The 18,398-nt window shown below is 32.9% G+C and overlaps 1 protein-coding gene across 8 annotated transcripts in view; it reads right to left on the reverse strand.

Annotated features, from left to right (window-relative positions):
* The window catches only part of LOC132561579 (rap guanine nucleotide exchange factor 6-like), a 108,943-nt gene that overhangs the window by 23,544 nt on the left and 67,001 nt on the right, over window positions 1–18,398 (reverse strand). For all 8 annotated transcript variants that reach the window (XM_060226269.1, XM_060226273.1, XM_060226270.1 and 5 more), the window contains 13 exons: window positions 16,593–16,817; window positions 13,086–13,184; window positions 12,414–12,604; window positions 11,807–11,924; window positions 10,961–11,065; window positions 10,486–10,650; window positions 9,984–10,091; window positions 8,200–8,403; window positions 7,153–7,261; window positions 6,644–6,887; window positions 5,634–5,856; window positions 5,413–5,477; window positions 4,998–5,105 (listed from right to left, as the gene is read on the reverse strand). In XM_060226269.1, the coding sequence (XP_060082252.1) occupies window positions 4,998–5,105; window positions 5,413–5,477; window positions 5,634–5,856; window positions 6,644–6,887; window positions 7,153–7,261; window positions 8,200–8,403; window positions 9,984–10,091; window positions 10,486–10,650; window positions 10,961–11,065; window positions 11,807–11,924; window positions 12,414–12,604; window positions 13,086–13,184; window positions 16,593–16,817 (1,964 nt within the window). The remainder of the gene's footprint in view (window positions 1–4,997; window positions 5,106–5,412; window positions 5,478–5,633; window positions 5,857–6,643; window positions 6,888–7,152; window positions 7,262–8,199; window positions 8,404–9,983; window positions 10,092–10,485; window positions 10,651–10,960; window positions 11,066–11,806; window positions 11,925–12,413; window positions 12,605–13,085; window positions 13,185–16,592; window positions 16,818–18,398) is intronic.

Genomic DNA, 18,398 nt, shown 5'->3' on the forward strand with positions numbered 1-18,398 from the left:
AGAAGTTGCTAGTTGATGGACAGGTGACGGATGCGATACTATGGCTTATTTGTCCTTCAGGCAGGTGGGTTAAAATTACAATCTTATTTTTCAATTTTGAATTTTTATATCAGATGTCATTTTTTGAAATAAACTAAAGATAAAAAAACATCATTTGAACAGCTATCTCCTGGATAAAGGATGGAAAAACAACCAATGGCACAAAAAGTTACAAACACATAAACTACAGACATCCACATCCAGGTCAGTTACTGGTCAGTGTTTGTGGTCAGTTTGTGGTCAGAATAAAGACAGACTCACTATTCATTAGAGCTAGTGCCAAAACCTGTTATCAGTAGTTATCTTTATCAGCTAAAATTTCATTAGTTCAAGTAAAGCACAGACCTAGATACACGTATGCATGCACATCTAAGTCTGTAAATATAATATTACAAATTTAAAAATATTAATTTTACAATTAGATCCTAGAAAATGGAAAATGATTTCACTGGCATAGCTATGGGATAATTTAAAAGAAGCCTTCATGCATCGATCCATAAAATTTCAAACTTCTACAGGCACCCCCCCCCCCCCCCCCCCGCCCCCAAATCCATTTTTTATTTTTATTTTTTTTAATCTTCACCAATTGGTTCATAGCAGATTCTGCCAGACTGCACCGAATTGTTAATTTAAAATGCTGACACAAAACTTATGCTGACTCATGATCGAACATAAATCAATATTGAATAATGAATGAGTCAAAACCCACACAACAAAGTTATATCAGGCGTCCTCCACTCCCGACAGATATCGTTTTAAAGTCACTGGTATGTTTGTGATTATTGAAATTAAAACAAACCACATTTACAGAAAAAGGCCAACTATCTCGAGTGGTCTGAGATTTAATCATAATCTTAATATTTCTCATAGATTTTCAGTTTTTTACTTTACAGACACTGTCTAGTTGATTTTGCCATTACCATTTATGGTACACCGTCCTGAGGAAAATATTGGGCTGCGAAGAAATGTGACCAAATGGCTTGTTACATCAGGATTACCATTAAAAGATCTTCATTTTTCCACTTCAGAATATTGAATTCCAAATACAATGCAAGTTGTTTAAGGAAATTTTTATTTTCTCTTTATTTTCCTTGTCGAGAGCTAAAAGAAGACCTGATATGAGTAATTGGTATAACCTGGAATTTAAACAACATATACAGTCAACTTCCATAATTACAAAAATCAGGAATTACGAAACTAATAACACCACAACAAGGAAGACTTAGGTAAGAGGTCATTTGCTTAATATAGGGTAAGTATATTATGTATCATAGGACTTTTTACTTGAATAACAAATTTTGAAAAAATAAATAAACAAATAAATATATAAAAGACTTCCTTTCAATGATGACATATTCCTATCAGAGCCATTTTTCAATAAAACAGAGCTGACTTGTTTCTATTAGTGATGTTTTTCAATAATCTTTTTTTGATTAGTCACAAGTAAATACTCTGATTCTGCAAAAAAATTATCATTTTAATATGAAACATTATGATTGGGAATAATGTGCTCCAGAAATAATAAAAAATTTTCGTGGTTTCCTGAAATCTGTTATAAGCGAGATTGACAGTACATGTTGTTGCACGGTCTCCATGCACAGTAGAAACAACACCAAACACATGGTATCACATGATGACAATGCACAGTAGACACACATGGTAAAATGTGAAACACAATCCATGGTAAATGCTCCTGTTTTTTGACGGTTCAAATTCTCACAGTTTTACTAAAACCATAAAACAAACAGTACCTGTTTTTCCCAGAATTATGAAACAGACTATGGCTTTCTCCACTGATTTTTATTTTCATTTCCCAGAATTATGAAACAGACTATGGCTTTCTCCATTGATTTTTATTTTCATTTCCCAGAATTATGAAACAGACTATGGCTTTCTCCACTGATTTTTATTTTCATTTCCCAGAATTATGAAACAGACTATGGCTTTCTCTACTGATTTTTATTTTCATTGTATTTCAAGAAATTTCATGGCGTCCTCAAAAATCGTGAAAAACAAAATTCTTAAAAATTAAAATATTTCCATATATGGCATCTCTAGATTGCCACGTACACTACACACATATCGTAAATACAATCTGGAATAAATACAATGCTCACTTAAACGGGAGCAGGAGAAGACAAGATGATGAACTTCATCTAAAGTTATCTTCTTTCTTCTGTTTCAAGCCCAAGCAAACCTTGTATTTACTGAGAGCGATCATTCATCCTGCAAGTCTTGATATATATTTGTTTTTTCTGTATTGTGCATGTGATTGATACGATGTTTTTGACTATGCTATATAATATCAACCTTAAAAAGGTACCACTAAAACTGAAGACATAATCTGACACAGTATTTGCTATCTACTAATTTTGGTGAGGGGTGGGGTGGAACCAATGAATAATCAGTAAATGTTAAGTCTCTATGAACATTTACTACAGGTCTGATCGGGGGAAAAAAATGTTCTTCAGATGCATTTGAACTATCAGAAAAAAAATGCTTGTTTGTACGATTCCAGTAATTTTTGTTGAACTCTCTAGAAGTTGGTTTACATAAATCCATACAGGGTTTCCATTTGAAATGTTGGATTTTATTAAAATAAAATAATAAGACCAACACTAACTTCATCCATACATGCTGAGATTAATCAAATGTACTATAAAATGTACTGGAACTTAAGTTCTCATCCCTGGATAATAATTTCAACAAAAAATTACAATTGTATGAAGAATTTCAAATATCTTTGTCCATAATAACTCATCTGCAGGTTTGTCTTTAACAAAGACAGAGGAAAAATGGGGGTAAAATCAAAATAAGGCATGTAGGATGATTAGAAGCAAAGTTTTAACAAGCAGTGACAAATCTATGAAAACAAAGGGAGATAATTGGAAACAAAGGGAGGTAAGTGTGAAAGCCATAATTTGACAAGCCAGGCCTGCATACCATAACACACCAGCATTCATGTAAACATTCCCATTTTTATATTTCTGATTTTACAAAAGTATTTTTATCTAGCATTTGGAAATGTATTCTATTCATTAAGGGTTCATAAACACCTATATTGTTAAATTGCAATATTCTTGATTACTGACAAATCTTATTTCTTGAATATAAATGAGTATTACTAGTTTCAAGATGAAGCTGAAGCATGTTATTTACTACGATTTTGTTTTATCTGTCAACAAAAAATCAAGGGAATAAAAAAGCCAGCTGCCAAACACGGGTATAAATCAAACCTCAAGACATCAGCAATACAGTATAGTTTCTTATCCATGCACAAACACCAGTACAGAAGCCAAATACCAGTCCTATTTTTGTGGGTCTTAGTTAGTGCTACGGCCAGTTTCCAGGGGCTTAGATACTTACAATCATATTCAAGAACTTCACAACACAAAGTTACAGTGTTTTTGTTTCAAATTATACAAAAAAAAAAAAAAGAATCATTTAAATTTGATACAAAAAAAATTATAAAATATATTTATCGCATGCTATAAAAGAACAGATGATTGTCCATGATCGATCGTAAAATTGTAAAAACATGCCCAGATTACATGGATAAAGGATGAACAAAATCTACTGATCCAAAGCATCTATTTACATAAATGTGATTAAGTAACAATAGCAAAAGATCAGTTTTATAATTTCAACAGACCATTATAAAATAGCAATTTCTGCGACAAAATCTAAAAAATAAAGTAAAAACCACTATTTTTCAAAGCTTTTTGATGAAGATGATGGCAGCCACAACAAACATTAAGTGATGCTCAAAAAGATATATGTATATTGTATTTAAATTAGACATGTTACGCTTTCCACGATATATATATATATATATTTCAGGTGTCCTATATTCATAATGCAAACAATTTTTTAACAAAATTTACATAACAGTAATAAATTTTCAATATTTAAAACAATAAGATTTAAGAATTACATAACAAAATGATGCATTTTTTCGTAGTTTGGCATTTAGTATTTAACGTGAAAAAAATTTTGGAAGGTGTAGAGAAAATGACCCATCCCACAGGGTGAACGTGTGTTTCCTGCACCAGGCCTGACTAAAGGGATAAATTGTCAGTAACCTACTACAGCAAGGGAAATGTGACAAAGAAATACAGAAAGTTGGCTTACTCAAAAGAATAACTCAAAACATGACAGGAGTTATCTCCCTTCATTCAAATCATTTCATTTTTCAAAATAGTTACCTCCCTTTTGCCTACTTTACAATCAAGATGTTCTTGCAGTTTCATACCATTTTTTTTATGTAATTGAATGATATTTTGTAACACAAATACTTTGGTTGTTGTAAGGAGTATGTTTTTTCCAAAACAGGAAAATCATCAAAATCTTGCATTTGCCATTTTGAAAGAAAAATAAAAAGTTTCTCATTCATAATATTGAGCTATTCTAGAGAGCCATTTTTCACAAGGTATAACCCTTCTCCTGTAACTCTAATGTATTGGGAAACAGATACAAGCACATAAAGACTTTTTTTTTATTCAGACTGGGATGAAAGATCACAACACAACACCAATATTAAGGATTTGATATAGACAAATGTATCAGCTACTTTTTAAACTGTCAATATTTATTTCTAACAGGTTTGAATAAAGAAAAGAAAGCAGGCTAATTCTCTATGTAGGATCGAGTGAAAGCTATATATATTGAAAAGAAAGATTTAACAGGGAAAAGCAGTGAATCAAAGATGTGCCATAAGATCTAAGAAATTCAGAAACCAAGGTAGATAAAAATTTACTGAGAAAATTCGAAAATTGCAAAAAGAAAAGTGAATTTTTTTCGAAGAAAAGATGTAAAAATAACTTTAATAACATCATAATATAAAATATTGCCAAGTAACCATAGACATGACCTTCACCAAGTAAAAGGGTAACAAACATCTGTGCATGTGACTGGCGGAGTTTTCCTCATTGATAGTTCAGTATTACCAATAGACCTACCTTCCGTTGAGATTCTGTCTTTCTGGTAAATTTCCCAGCTGGTCTTGCAAGCGTTTTTGTTTTACCAAACTTTCATTTTCGACTGTAACTTCACACAGAGAGTAATTACTGAAAAACAAACAGATATACTTCATATGAATGATACCTATAGCATCCCTTTCCTGTGAATTTACACATAATGCGACTTCTAGGACCAATCCAGGGGTGGGAAACACCATTTTTCACAATATTTCAAAACAACTGAACAATACAAATCTGCAATCAGTTTTTGTGAATCAGTCAGACTTTCTATCATTTGTGGATTGACATAAAAAAAAAGAAAAACTTCTGTAGGAGGAGGTGGTAATATCGAGTCCATCTGTGAACGGGTCCACAGGTTAATGGTGAGCCAAATCATTTTTGTCATTTCACTCACCTACTGGGATCAGTTATACCAAACTCCTGTAACGCTAACATGACAACTTCTCTTGCAGTAGTCTCCTGGAGGGGGAAAAACACATAAAAACATAAACATAACCTTTATAATATATACATCACATCAAAATGTTTGTTTTCAGGACGTCTGTACTTTTTCATTGTTTGCTTGCATCTTTTTGATCTTTATTTATTTTTTTTTTTTTTTTGATCACAACAAACCTTATGAATTGGAAGAAATTTGAATGACTGGTCAGCCCTGTAGACTTTGACCACATGGTCTGGGATGTCCTGTTTCACATCTTCTACTGTTAATGAGGATAAGTCAGGATTACTGGCACTTAAATGTGAACTCATTCCTGGTGATAGGGAAGAGGACGACGTTGTTGATATCTGTCGTAGTGGACCAGAATACAGGCTCTCATCCGACTTGTTCATGCTTTCTCTGTGAACAAATTTATTCTACATAAGTCATTTATGTAAAGTAGATGTGAATGTTTTTATGTGTTAGTTCAATGTGGGTGAATGTGTAAGAAAAGTTGTGGAGCAAACTATAGTTTAATTGGTGAATGAATAACTTTAAAACAAATAAAGATATATGTGAGGCAGCATATAGCCTTCACTTTCAAATAAATCACAGGTATAATGTGTACGGTAGTGTATAGCCTGAACTCTTAGATAAATCACAGGTATAATGTGTAAGGTAGCTTATAACCTGAACTCTTACACCAATCACAGGTATAATGTGTAAGGTAGCTTATAACCTGAACTCTTACACCAATCACAGGTATAATGTGTAAGGTAGTGTATAGCTCAAGCATAAAATCACAGGTATGATGTGTAAAGAAGTATATAGCATTAACTTAAACATTTATCACAGGTGTAATGTGTAAGGTAGCTTATAACCTGAACTCTTACACCAATCACAGGTATAATGTGTAAGGAAGTGTATAGCTCAAGCATAAAATCACAGGTATGATGTGTAAAGAAGTATATAGCATTAACTTAAACATTTATCACAGGTGTAATGTGTAAGGTAGCTTATAACCTGAACTCTTACACCAATCACAGGTATAATGTGAAAGGTAGTGTATAGCTCAAGCATAAAATCACAGGTATGATGTGTAAAGAAGTATATAGCATTAACTTAAACATTGATCACAGGTGTAATGTGTACTGAATCCCTGACTTAAGGAAGCATAAGACCTTATTTACATGATGGTTGTACATACCCGTCATCCATGCTAGACACACCAGCGCCACGAGGAAGGAATTTCTTTATAATATTTTTCCGCCCAAGAGTGTTAAACCATGATCTGTCCTTTTTCTCTTGCTTTTTATTGCCTTTAGATTTAATGAGTGGTGAAGCTAAGTCTTCCAGGTTTGGCGCAGACTGTCGTTTACTCAACTGACCACTCACCTCCTGCTTTTCTGATTTACTAGATCGCTCTGCTGCCAGCAACATTTCTTTAAATTCTTCAAAAGAAACAAAATCATTATTTCCAGGTGCCGCAATATCTCAATATTTGCTTCCAATATGCTTGCTTTTTTGTGAATAAGATCTTCTATCTCTTTCAGGCTAAATATAATAGCTTTTGATTTGCGTGAAAATAATTTGGTGAGTTGTCTCCCTCGTAGATCAAATAACTTGATTATTCACTTACCTAGTAAATCATATTTGAATGTGACAGACAGGTGAATTGTCTCCCTTGTTTATCAAATCAGTTGACCATTCACTTACCTAGTAAATTATATTTGACTGTGACAGACAGGTGGGTTGTCCCTCTAAGGGTGTCTAAGGCCTTGTTGTGGGATATAGATTGGAAGTTGCTGCCATTTACTTCTAAAATCTAGATTATCAGAAGAAGAGGTTAAAACATGCAAAATAAAGTTACATACAACAAAACACAACAGAGAACTCTGTACGTAAGCAATACCAATTCGTTGTACATTTATTGAAAACATGAAATTTTGTCGCATATTAAATGTTTGCATAAGTATAGAATATGGAAAAGAGATGTGAGGAAAGAACAAACATATAAAGAACAGTATTGTTTAAATTATCAAAATATTTATTCCTTATAAAAATTCTTATTGGAAAACCCTTTGAAAATGCATCTCACATGGTCAAAGTGTACATCTACAACCGTTGAATATATAATTTATGACTAAATACAGTCGGTAAAAAAGTTACATAAAAACCACATCCACACATACAAAAATGTGTTAGAAATGTTATTTATAGATCCACTGCTACTAATTATTGCTGTGTGGAAGGCATATCAGATTTACATAACCGATACAGCTTTTTAACTCAACAATACGAATCTGCTCTTTTTAAGTCGCCATCATGTTAACCAACACTTGAAATAAACCCTCAGATTAATTTATGACTATGTCAGAGTAATCTTATGTAAAAACACTGAAATAGATAGTTTTCACCATCTGTCCTTCATCATTCAAAACAAAAACGATATTCTACATGAAGCATCTAAATTATTTTTAGTAGTTAAACTACTGTTTCAATTTGCCTTCATTTCCCATTTTCCGATCCAATTTTCTGATCATTTGATTTTCCAGAAAAAAGAAAAAAAAAAAAAAAAAAAAAATGCTGAAAATTTTAATTATCTTCTTTTAATTTCAATGAAAAATCTTTAACACAATTTTGTTAATTTCCTGTGTTCCTTTTCAGGTATGAAGAACTTTCTCTTCCTACTATAACCATCCCTTTCCAGACCTCACGAAAAAATTATAAAGATGCAAGTTGAAACAGAAAAATCTCTTTTACCTGGTCACCCCTTTTGAGGCCAGCCTCATAAGCTTTAGATGCCATCTCCACCTTTGAGATGAAGATACCAAATCCCCTTTCTTGGCCCCCTAAGACAGAGAAATGAAGCACCTCCTCCCGTGTGGCCCGTGTTAGTGTCACCGTACGAGGGCGGGCCTTGGCCGCACATGCTATGTTGAGTAGCCGTGATTGGCCAGTCATTTTCTGGTTAATGTATCAAAGTTTGTTGGCATGTTACAGCACATAAGCCAATCAAGATTAATCTATATCCCATTGTATCATAAAACAGTTTCATAAAATTATTCTTCTTTTTTTCCTTTTTTCACTTAACTGTATGTAAAGCAAAAAATGTTTTGAAAAACACACGATAATTTTATCTTAGTTTGAACAAGACTCAAATGATAAAGTTATGAAGAAATCTTTTGCCGTTAAGAATTTTGATCATTTACAGTTGATAGTAAAGTATATTCTGTGAAAATGTTTATGATACACTGGGAATGAAGAAAAAGTTTTTCCTGGTTAAGTAAATACATTATTTACAAATTTCACATCATAGGAAACTGAAAGTTGTATACTGATGTTAAAACAACAGTTATTACTGGAGCTAATTAACATTCCTATTTTTGGCTAATTATAATATTCAATAAATAATTTTTTTCATAACTTTTTAAAGAATTTCGGTTTTCTTTCTTATCGAAGAATTAAATTTTTCATACATTGGAAGATCAATTTTTTCTTGAAAAGAGCAGCAGAAAAAAACATTATTTGATAAAAGCAAAAAGCATGGAAATTCACTACTACTAATTATGTTACCGTAATCCTTAAATTTCTTTTGAAAGCAGTATCAGTGATTTGCAAAGCAATTCATTGAACAGTGATCAGAAAATTCAAGCTATGGTGTCAAAAACCATATCGGAAACATATAGGTACTTTATTTACTAAGTTCATTGAATGGAGATGAAAAAAAATTAAAAAAAACATTGAAAAATATGTTGATGTAAGTTGAGCTTCAAAATTCTTAGGTCTGACAAATAAGCTTGAGGTTTCAAAGTCACTGTTTTACTTACGTCAGATAATAACTGAAACATATATATCCATATATATACACTGGTACATGTATTTGTTGACATTTAAATGATCTGATCAATAGTTTCCCCCAGCTAAATTTTAGAAAGAGCTTATAAGATATTTTGTTGTGAACTAATAATAGTTATCTCTCTGAAATCTGAAATATCACTTTTTCAAATTTTCACAATACTTATGTCAATATTTCAGAAAGTTTTTAAGAAAGTTGTGAATAATTAAAAAAACCCGAAATCTTACTTTTCTTAATTCTTACCGAGCTAAATTTCAGAAAACGCTTATTAGAAATTCCATTGTGAAATATTAAAAAACTCTCTAAAATCTTACTTTTCCAAATTTTTACCAAGCTAAATTTCAGAAAAGGCTTATAAGAAATTCAGTTGTAAACTATCAATAACTCTCTGAAATCTTACCTCTCTGAAGGAAAATATGAATACTATATTGACTGTATACTTGACATACTTCCTCTGAATAATTATTTATGCCCACATCAAGACCAGATTATGTTAATAATGATTAGAGTGTTTATACCTCAAAATCATTCATGTCCCAGTATCCATTCCTTGATAAAATTGCAAGTTAGTGTTAAATAATGTTGTTAACACCCTCAGAGAGGAATGTAATACACCCTTATAGAAGATTGATCTGTCAAACCAAGTCAATGAGAGCAGAATTAGAAGTTTGTTTTCTGAGAGACTTACCTCCCTTCCAAGGAGCTTTTCAAAACTTTCTAGGAACTCACACATGCATGCATCCATTTCAAAGTCAATAAAATGATTGTTGACCCAAAGGAGCACAACCCTGGTCACCTGAAAAAGTGAAATTTCGGAACTGTTGTTTGGCAAACAAAAATACAATCAAATATGTATTCTGGTAAAAAAATTTGATTGAAATTCCCATAAAGAGTAGCAAACGGAATCCTTCCGATGTTCTGCATTTAGTCTGCACTGAAAGGCATCAAGCATATTCATTTTGCCAAAAGAATCATTCAAAATGCAGCCTTTTATACACGATACTTCTAGAGCTTTTTGATTTCTGATAAAAACAAACACATGAATCAGATACAAAGAATGGCTGACATCATTAGATAACCAAATTTACCCTAATTTTTACAAAATGACAACAAAAATTCAATATCAACAAAAAAGTCATAGATATTTAAGTGAAGGCAAAATTAACACAGAAATTTAGTAGGTAACATACTTTTGGTCGCAGCACAGGATCTTCAAACCATTGTCTAAGGCATGTGGAGAGTTCTGTAGGGTCTTTCAGAAACATACGATAGCACAACAGGAAGTCTTCGACATACGTGGGATCAACCACCGAATGATCTTCTACAAGGTGCTGCATCAGACGCTCCGCTGTCCCCTGTACAGAAAAAGACAAACCTGTACCAATCTGTTACATATTGTGTCATACACAACAATATCAATCGAGAAATATACATCCTGAATGACAAAGCCTTTTATATCAGTTGTGTATCATTTATTATTGCTGAATAAACGATAATGATTCAAATCCTCATCAAATCTAACAGGTCAGTGTTGTCCTTCAAACATCTTTATTATCCTTTTAAACATAAGACACCGAAAGAGAATATTGAGATATGGAAATTAAATACAAATCTGCATCTTATATTGACAATTCTTAAGGCTAGTCATAGCTGGTCTAGCCTTACCCTGATCACAATGTGGCCACGTCGATTCCCTCCGTCAAAGACTCGATGTTCTGTCACCAGGACAATATTTCCTTCCTCCTCGTGTCTTCGGGTGTTCTCCTCCCCCTGTACCAAACCAAAAATTTTGATCAAATATCTTGTTCACTTCAATTTAACCTCAAGCCAGAATCTTTTTGTCAGTATGATTTTGGCAGATTCTTTTCTTGGGCGTTATAAACAAATGACCACAACAAGACAAAAACATGGCTATTATTGTGTTCTATATACAAATAATCTATAAACAATATTTACAGTCAATTTTATGGTGATAATAAAAATATGCTAGAATGTAAAATAAATGATAAGAAACCAGTTTTTCTTGGTGCTCAGTATATCATTTACCTTTTCTCAAATTGTTGATGTTTTGTTTACCTGTATACCTCTTGTTGTTTACCTGTATACCTGTTGGTGTTTGGTTTACCTGTATACCTGTTGATGTTTTGTTTACCTGTATACCTCTTGTTGTTTACCTGTATACCTGTTGTGTTTGGTTTGCCCATATACACCTGTATACCTGTTGATGTTTTGTTTACCTGTATACCTGTTGTTGTTTGGTTTACCTGTATACCTGTTGGTGTTTTGTTTACCTGTATACCTGTTGTTGTTTTGTTTACCTGTATACCTGTTGGTGTTTGGTTTACCTGTATACCTGTTGGTGTTTTGTTTACCTGTATACCTGTTGTTGTTTTATTTACCTGTATACCTGTTGTTGTTTGGTTTACCTGTATACCTGTTGTTGTTTTGTTTAAAAGTTGGTTTTTAGTTTACCAGATAGCTTTTAGTTTAAAACTTGACAAAATATATCACCTGGTGTAGAATTTTGTAATACTCCTGTTGGGCCACACAAACAAACTGACAGTCATCGCACACCGTCTTCATTACCCCTTGGTGGTAGAGCTTCTCCATGGTCGGTGTTATACCAAAACTGTCAAAGTGATAACAAATATTACAAGATCTTCAAAAACATCCTTCCTAGAATGTTGAATGAGATCACTTCACATCAAAATAGCCAATAACACAAAATCATTTCAAGGCAAACATGAATTGCCAAAAAATGTACCATACTCAGCCCTTAACATGCACAGAGAGGGTCAAAACACAGATTTTGTCCAATTACACAGATTTATAATTCTACTAAATATCAATATAAGTAGATGGTCATATTATCAGATGTGGTCTTTTTGCAAGATAATGATGTTCAAAAAAAAATTATATCTTTTTTGGGAAGTTAAGACATCTGAGAAAAACTTCTATTTTTAGCACAATTCAGCCTGAAAAGATTGATATCTGTGTTATTTAAGAGGAGTTCAGTTAAAAGTGATCATACTTTTCAAAGGGAAAAATTGAATGAAAATATCTAAGGAGCAAAACATGTTGGACAAAATCGTGTAATCATTTCATACAGTCAACTCACCAGTCTCCCATGTGTAGGAATTCTACAGCACCATTTGGGAAGTCAATTTCCACCTGACCATTGAGAATGACCGACCAGGAGTCAAGTTCCTCACCATGGTTCATCACAATCTGCCCTTGTTTCTCCACCACAGCAAACACCATCACGGAACAGAGGGCACGTCGGATTGGCAGCGTCATGTTGGCGAACGCCTATAAAGTAAGTGGCTATCAAATTAACCCAGCCGTACTTTTTCCATGATTTCCATGGACATTTCATAAATATTTTATGGATGTTTTCCATGGAAAATCTGTCAAAATTATCCATGAAATGACCATGGACAACAACCATGAAATTTCCAAACATTTTCCTTGGACATTACATCCTTCTCTGTTTCCACATAAATCCCTCCTTGATTCAGCATGGTACTATTTAACATTAACTTTCAAATTTATAAAGGATATAAATAAGATAATACATTCAATATATCAGGTTGCCCTTTTCTTATTTAATAAATTGAAAGAACACACTATATTTTAAAAGAAGCTAAAATCAAAATAAATTTCATATTTACAAGTCAATAAACTAAAATAAATCCTTATCTATTGTAAAACAATAATAATAAAAGTTTCATTAAAATGTTTTTATTCTTCTTTTTTTTTTTAAATCAGCAAGGAAAATCTTAATACTTACTCTAAAATGTTGTATAAACTCGAGGAGAGTTCCGATATCATCCTCCGTTCTATCAGTAGGATCCTTTTGTAGACATTCCTGGACGGCATCTCGCAGCAACTGTAACAATCAAGATATTACACCAACATGAAAAAGACCAACTGAACCTTCCAAATATGGTAACAAATTACTTTTTATCCTTAAGAGCGGCAAGATTCTGGTTTACAAAAATAAAGGTACTCCTGAACTCTTTGCCTCTAGTAATCCATCAGAATACAAAAAAAATGGCACCTTAGTCGTTTGATTAGGAGATGTCTTCAAGTATGAAACAAAAAGTGTAGATAAATTTGACCCCATTAAACGACTGTTTTCTTATTGTTTTTGATCACCTCCCAATACCCATGCCCAAAGGTCGTATCCTTTGTGAAGTTGTGAAATGATTCAAAACATCTTTTATTGTGGAAATAATCACTGTTTTCTTAACACAACAAAATGTAATTATAATGTGTTCTTTTCAGAAAGTCTGACATTCTTGTGAGAAAATGAGTTCGGAATATAAGTATCTATTAATAAAACAAATTATGCAGTGCTTATGTGACCTGTCCTGGTGAGGAAATTCAAACTTTCTCTATCCCTATATTTATACCTATACACAACTGTAGCTATTTAGCTATAAACAACAACATTCAGGCTAGAAGGTTTTTCATTTAATTACAGCATTTCATTTTAAAATTACGCCAACGCATTTCGCTTCATAATGCACATCAAAGTATGATATTTTCTGCCACAGGAAGTCCTCATAAGTTAAGTGAAAAGTCCTTGAAAGTAACACAAGATGAAAACAGTGCGCTTCTACAATCGAAAGGTCACAACAGATAGAACAATACACTAGTAATATCTGCCGAAGTATTCACTCCAACTTCTCAGTAACATCAACATCTATCAGTAATCCTTTAATTTGTGGACCACTATATAACAGAGATGTTATAATGTTAACCAGTCTTCACAAAATTTAACTGGTGTTCACATGAACTTACCAGTCAGCACAAGAATATATCATTCCGCAAACCATGCAGCTGTTTACTTATCTCAATTCAAATTTACCAGTCTCCATATCAATTTACCCATCTCCATATTAGTTTACCAGTTTCCATATAAATTTACCACTCTCCATATAAATTTGCCAGTCTCTTCATGAACACAAAAGTCTCCATATGAATTTACCAGTCTCCATATGAATTTACCAGTCTCTATATGAATTTACCAGTCTCTACATGAATTTACCAGTCTCTTGATGAACACAAAAGTCTCCATATGAATTTACCAGTCTCTATATGAATTTACAAGTCTCTGTATGAATTTACCAGTCTCCATATAAATTTGCCAGTCTCTGTATGAATTTACCAGTCTCCTCATGAATTTACCAGTCTCCATATAAATTTACTCCCCAGACTTCAACTACCAGTCTGTCCATGTGTTTACCAGTGTTTACAAAAGTCAACCAGTGTGGTAAAAAAGGTTTATTGAAGTGTAAAAATTAACTATGGTACCACTGATTATGAATTATCTCATTTCTTAATATTTTTCCTGTGTGGTGTTACACCATTTAGTTAAAAGAGTCTCTCTTCTACCTTTGAATCTTAACTAACCTTACTGTTAAATCCCATGCTGCATCCTGATGCAGAGTACCAAAACAAAAAAGCAATTTGATGGCAGCATTAATTTCTACTCTATAATGCTATTGTTAGATCAGTGACCATTAAAGCCTATTTGTTACAGAAACAACTATTTTCTTCCCCAAACAATGCATGCAGTCTTGATATTTGTTTGTTTACATCAAACCACTGATCTGATTTACAAAGTAACTGTTGATTTTTCATGACATTGCAAGAGCGTGACAGACTGTTGGTAGAGAACACTATAAGGTATTAATAGCCTGTGTTTATACTTGGTAACAGTAGCCTGAAAGTTTAATGTGCCACATATATATAAACAGTGTCATACCACCTCTTCCTTCCCCTACCCTAAACTCAGCCACATTCAGTGATCTCCCCACCACATCTACTTAGTCATTCTTCCTGTTAATTAGGGCATGGCTTTGTTTTCATATAAGGTATTTGTACCCTCAATAAGCCTAGGAGACTAACACAGTCACTTACTAAGAGTATGCAGGCAATGTTTACTAGTATTTCTAATGAAACTGCAATGGATGTAAATGGGCTTATCACCTGATAAAATAGGATGAATTCTATAATTCTCAAGACAATTTTCAGTGTATAGTATATGTGTTTAACAGTAAACAACAAATCTCCTACAGTTAACAACAAATCTCCCAAAGTAGACAATAAATCTCTCGTAGTAGACAATTAATCTCCCAAAGTAGACAATAAATCTCTTGGGTTAAACAACCAAACTCTGTTAACAATAAATCTATCAAAGAAGACAAATCTCTATAATCATAGACAAAAAATCTCCCATAGTAGACACCAAATCTCCCATAGTAGACACCAAATCTCCCATAGTAGACACCAAATCTCTCATAGTAGACACCAAATCTCTCATAGTAGACACCAAATCTCTCATAGTAGACACCAAATCTCCCATAGTAGACACCAAATCTCTCATAGTAGACACAGTAGACACCAAATCTCCCATAGTAGACACCAAATCTCCCATAGTAGACACCAAATCTCTCATAGTAGACACCAAATCTCTCATAGTAGACACCAAATCTCTCATAGTAGACACCAAATCTCCCATAGTAGACACCAAATCTCTCATAGTAGACACCAAATCTCCCATAGTAGACACCAAATCTCCCATAGTAGACACCAAATCTCCCATAGTAGACACCAAATCTCTCATAGTAGACACCAAATTTCTCATAGTAGACACCAAATCTCTCATAGTAGACACCAAATCACCCAAAGTAGACAATGAATTTCCCATAGTAGACAATAAATCTCCCATAGAAGACACCAAATCTCTCATAGTAGACACCAAATCTCTCATAGTAGACAAGAAATCTCTTGACAATAACAACATATATTTTGACAATTAACAATCCACAACTATATTCAACTGATCTCTGACATTTCACCATGTGTACACCAAATCTCTCATAGTAGACACCAAATCTCTCATAGCAGACACCAAATCTCTCACCAAATCTCTCATAGTAGACACCAAATCTCTCATAATAGACACCAAATCTTCATTCTCTTGTTTGAGTCGTCCTTGGTTAATTTGTCAAATTTTTTACCTTGTAATTGTTGGGGTTAAAAAGTCCCAATATGACAGCAAGCATACCTGACATTAGAGAAGAGTAATTTTGTCTACTACACCAAAAAAACGTTAAGGGAATGATTGAACATATAAAGTAATTTCAAAATGAACCAATTCTTACAAGAATTTTTCTTACATTTGGTCTAGGAATGCTACATAGAATTAACCAATCTGTAAATCTGAAAAAAAAAACAACAACTAGAGAGCAAGTGCTTTTAGAGTTTGATTTTGAGGCAGAAATACCTCTGATTCTGGATAGCCTTCCTCTTCATCCGAGTCCAGATCCACATTGCTCTCCTGGAGTCCTGACAAGTCTGCATCTACATTCTCCTGGTCATCAATGGATGACTGCATCATGTCCGAACCTGAGTAAGCACTGGAGGTGTCACTGGCTCGCGAACATCGCTTAAACTGTTCATTTCTTAAGTATAACTGCTCCCCGGCCCGCAGGCTGCAGTCTTGAGGAAACTGAAACAAGCATTAGCAATGACTTCATTATATTCACATAATCCAAATTCTACAAACATAATGAAAACAGAAAATTTAAAATGAAATGTCATCATACTTGACAGAAAATATATAAATATGTATCCTGTTTCTTACAATTTCATCTCTGCATATAATTGTGACATTTCATATAAGTTATTTGTGGTCAATCAATGATCTTCTTCAAGATTAAACTTTATCATCTGTTCATGAAGTCAGTCTTATCGAGGTGTTCATGCTTAACAAGATACTGAAATCAAAGATTAACATATCAAACAAGTACTGAAATGTTTTTGTTTTTTTTGTTTTTTTGTTGTTTTATTTTTTTGAATTTTTTTTAGTTTTTGTTTTTTTGTTTTAAGAAAATGTTATATACATAGTATACAACACCCTAATTATCACAGATCTTTAAAATAAAGTGTATTATAAGTCTAAAATAGTAAAATGATGTTATTTTTACAAGAAATGTACAAGAAAAATAAACATATCTTCATTAGAAAAGTGTATTATTTCTGAGAAACTGTTACAACTATTTCTGGACAGTCTGTATATCAGATTTAAATAGCTATCAGTGAAGGATGTCAGCTCTATATTTCTAGGAAGCAGAATTATTAGTCAGACTAGCTAATGTACAGTGTTTAATATATAATATACACATATGTGTTTATCAAATTTAAGTCTTGCACTGTATAACATGAAATGTTTTGGATACTAAACTGTTTTCCATGGTTTAAGTCTTGTTAACCATTTAAAGGGTAAAAAATCCAAGGATACCACAAAATTGTGCACTTTTATCTTAAGTCATAACTGTACACATGGAACTCTTTTATCTGAAGTCTTAACTGTACACATGGAACTCTTTTATCTGAAGTCTTAACTGTACACATGGAACTCTTTTATCTGAAGTCTTAACTGTACACATGGAACTCTTTTATCTGAAGTCTTAACTGTACACATGGAACTCTTTTATCTGAAGTCTTAACTGTACACATGGAACTCTTTTATCTGAAGTCTTAACTGTACACATGGAACTCTTTTATCTGATGTAATAATTGTACACATGGAACTCTTTTATCTGAAGTCTTAACTGTACACATGGAACTCTTTTATCTGAAGTCTTAACTGTACACATGGAACTCTTTTATCTGAAGTCTTAACTGTACACATGGAACTCTTTTATCTGAAGTCTTAACTGTACACATGGAACTCTTTTATCTGAAGTCTTAACTGTACACATGGAACTCTTTTATCTGAAGTCTTAACTGTACACATGGAACTCTTTTATCTGAAGTCTTAACTGTACACATGGAACTCTTTTATCTGAAGTTTTAACTGTACACATGGAACTCTTTTATCTGAAGTTTTAACTGTACACATGGAACTCTTTTATCTGAAGTTTTAACTGTACACATGGAACTCTTTTATCTGAAGTCTTAACTGTACACATGGAACTCTTTTATCTGAAGTTTTAACTGTACACATGGAACTCTTTTATCTGAAGTCTTAACTGTACACATGGAACTCTTTTATCTGAAGTTTTAACTGTACACATGGAACTCTTTT

Source organism: Ylistrum balloti, unplaced genomic scaffold, assembly GCF_031769215.1.
Source record: "Ylistrum balloti isolate Yb309-2 unplaced genomic scaffold, AGI_CSIRO_Ybal_v1 Utg371226, whole genome shotgun sequence".
In the NCBI taxonomy this organism is placed as follows: Eukaryota; Metazoa; Mollusca; class Bivalvia; order Pectinida; family Pectinidae; genus Ylistrum; species Ylistrum balloti.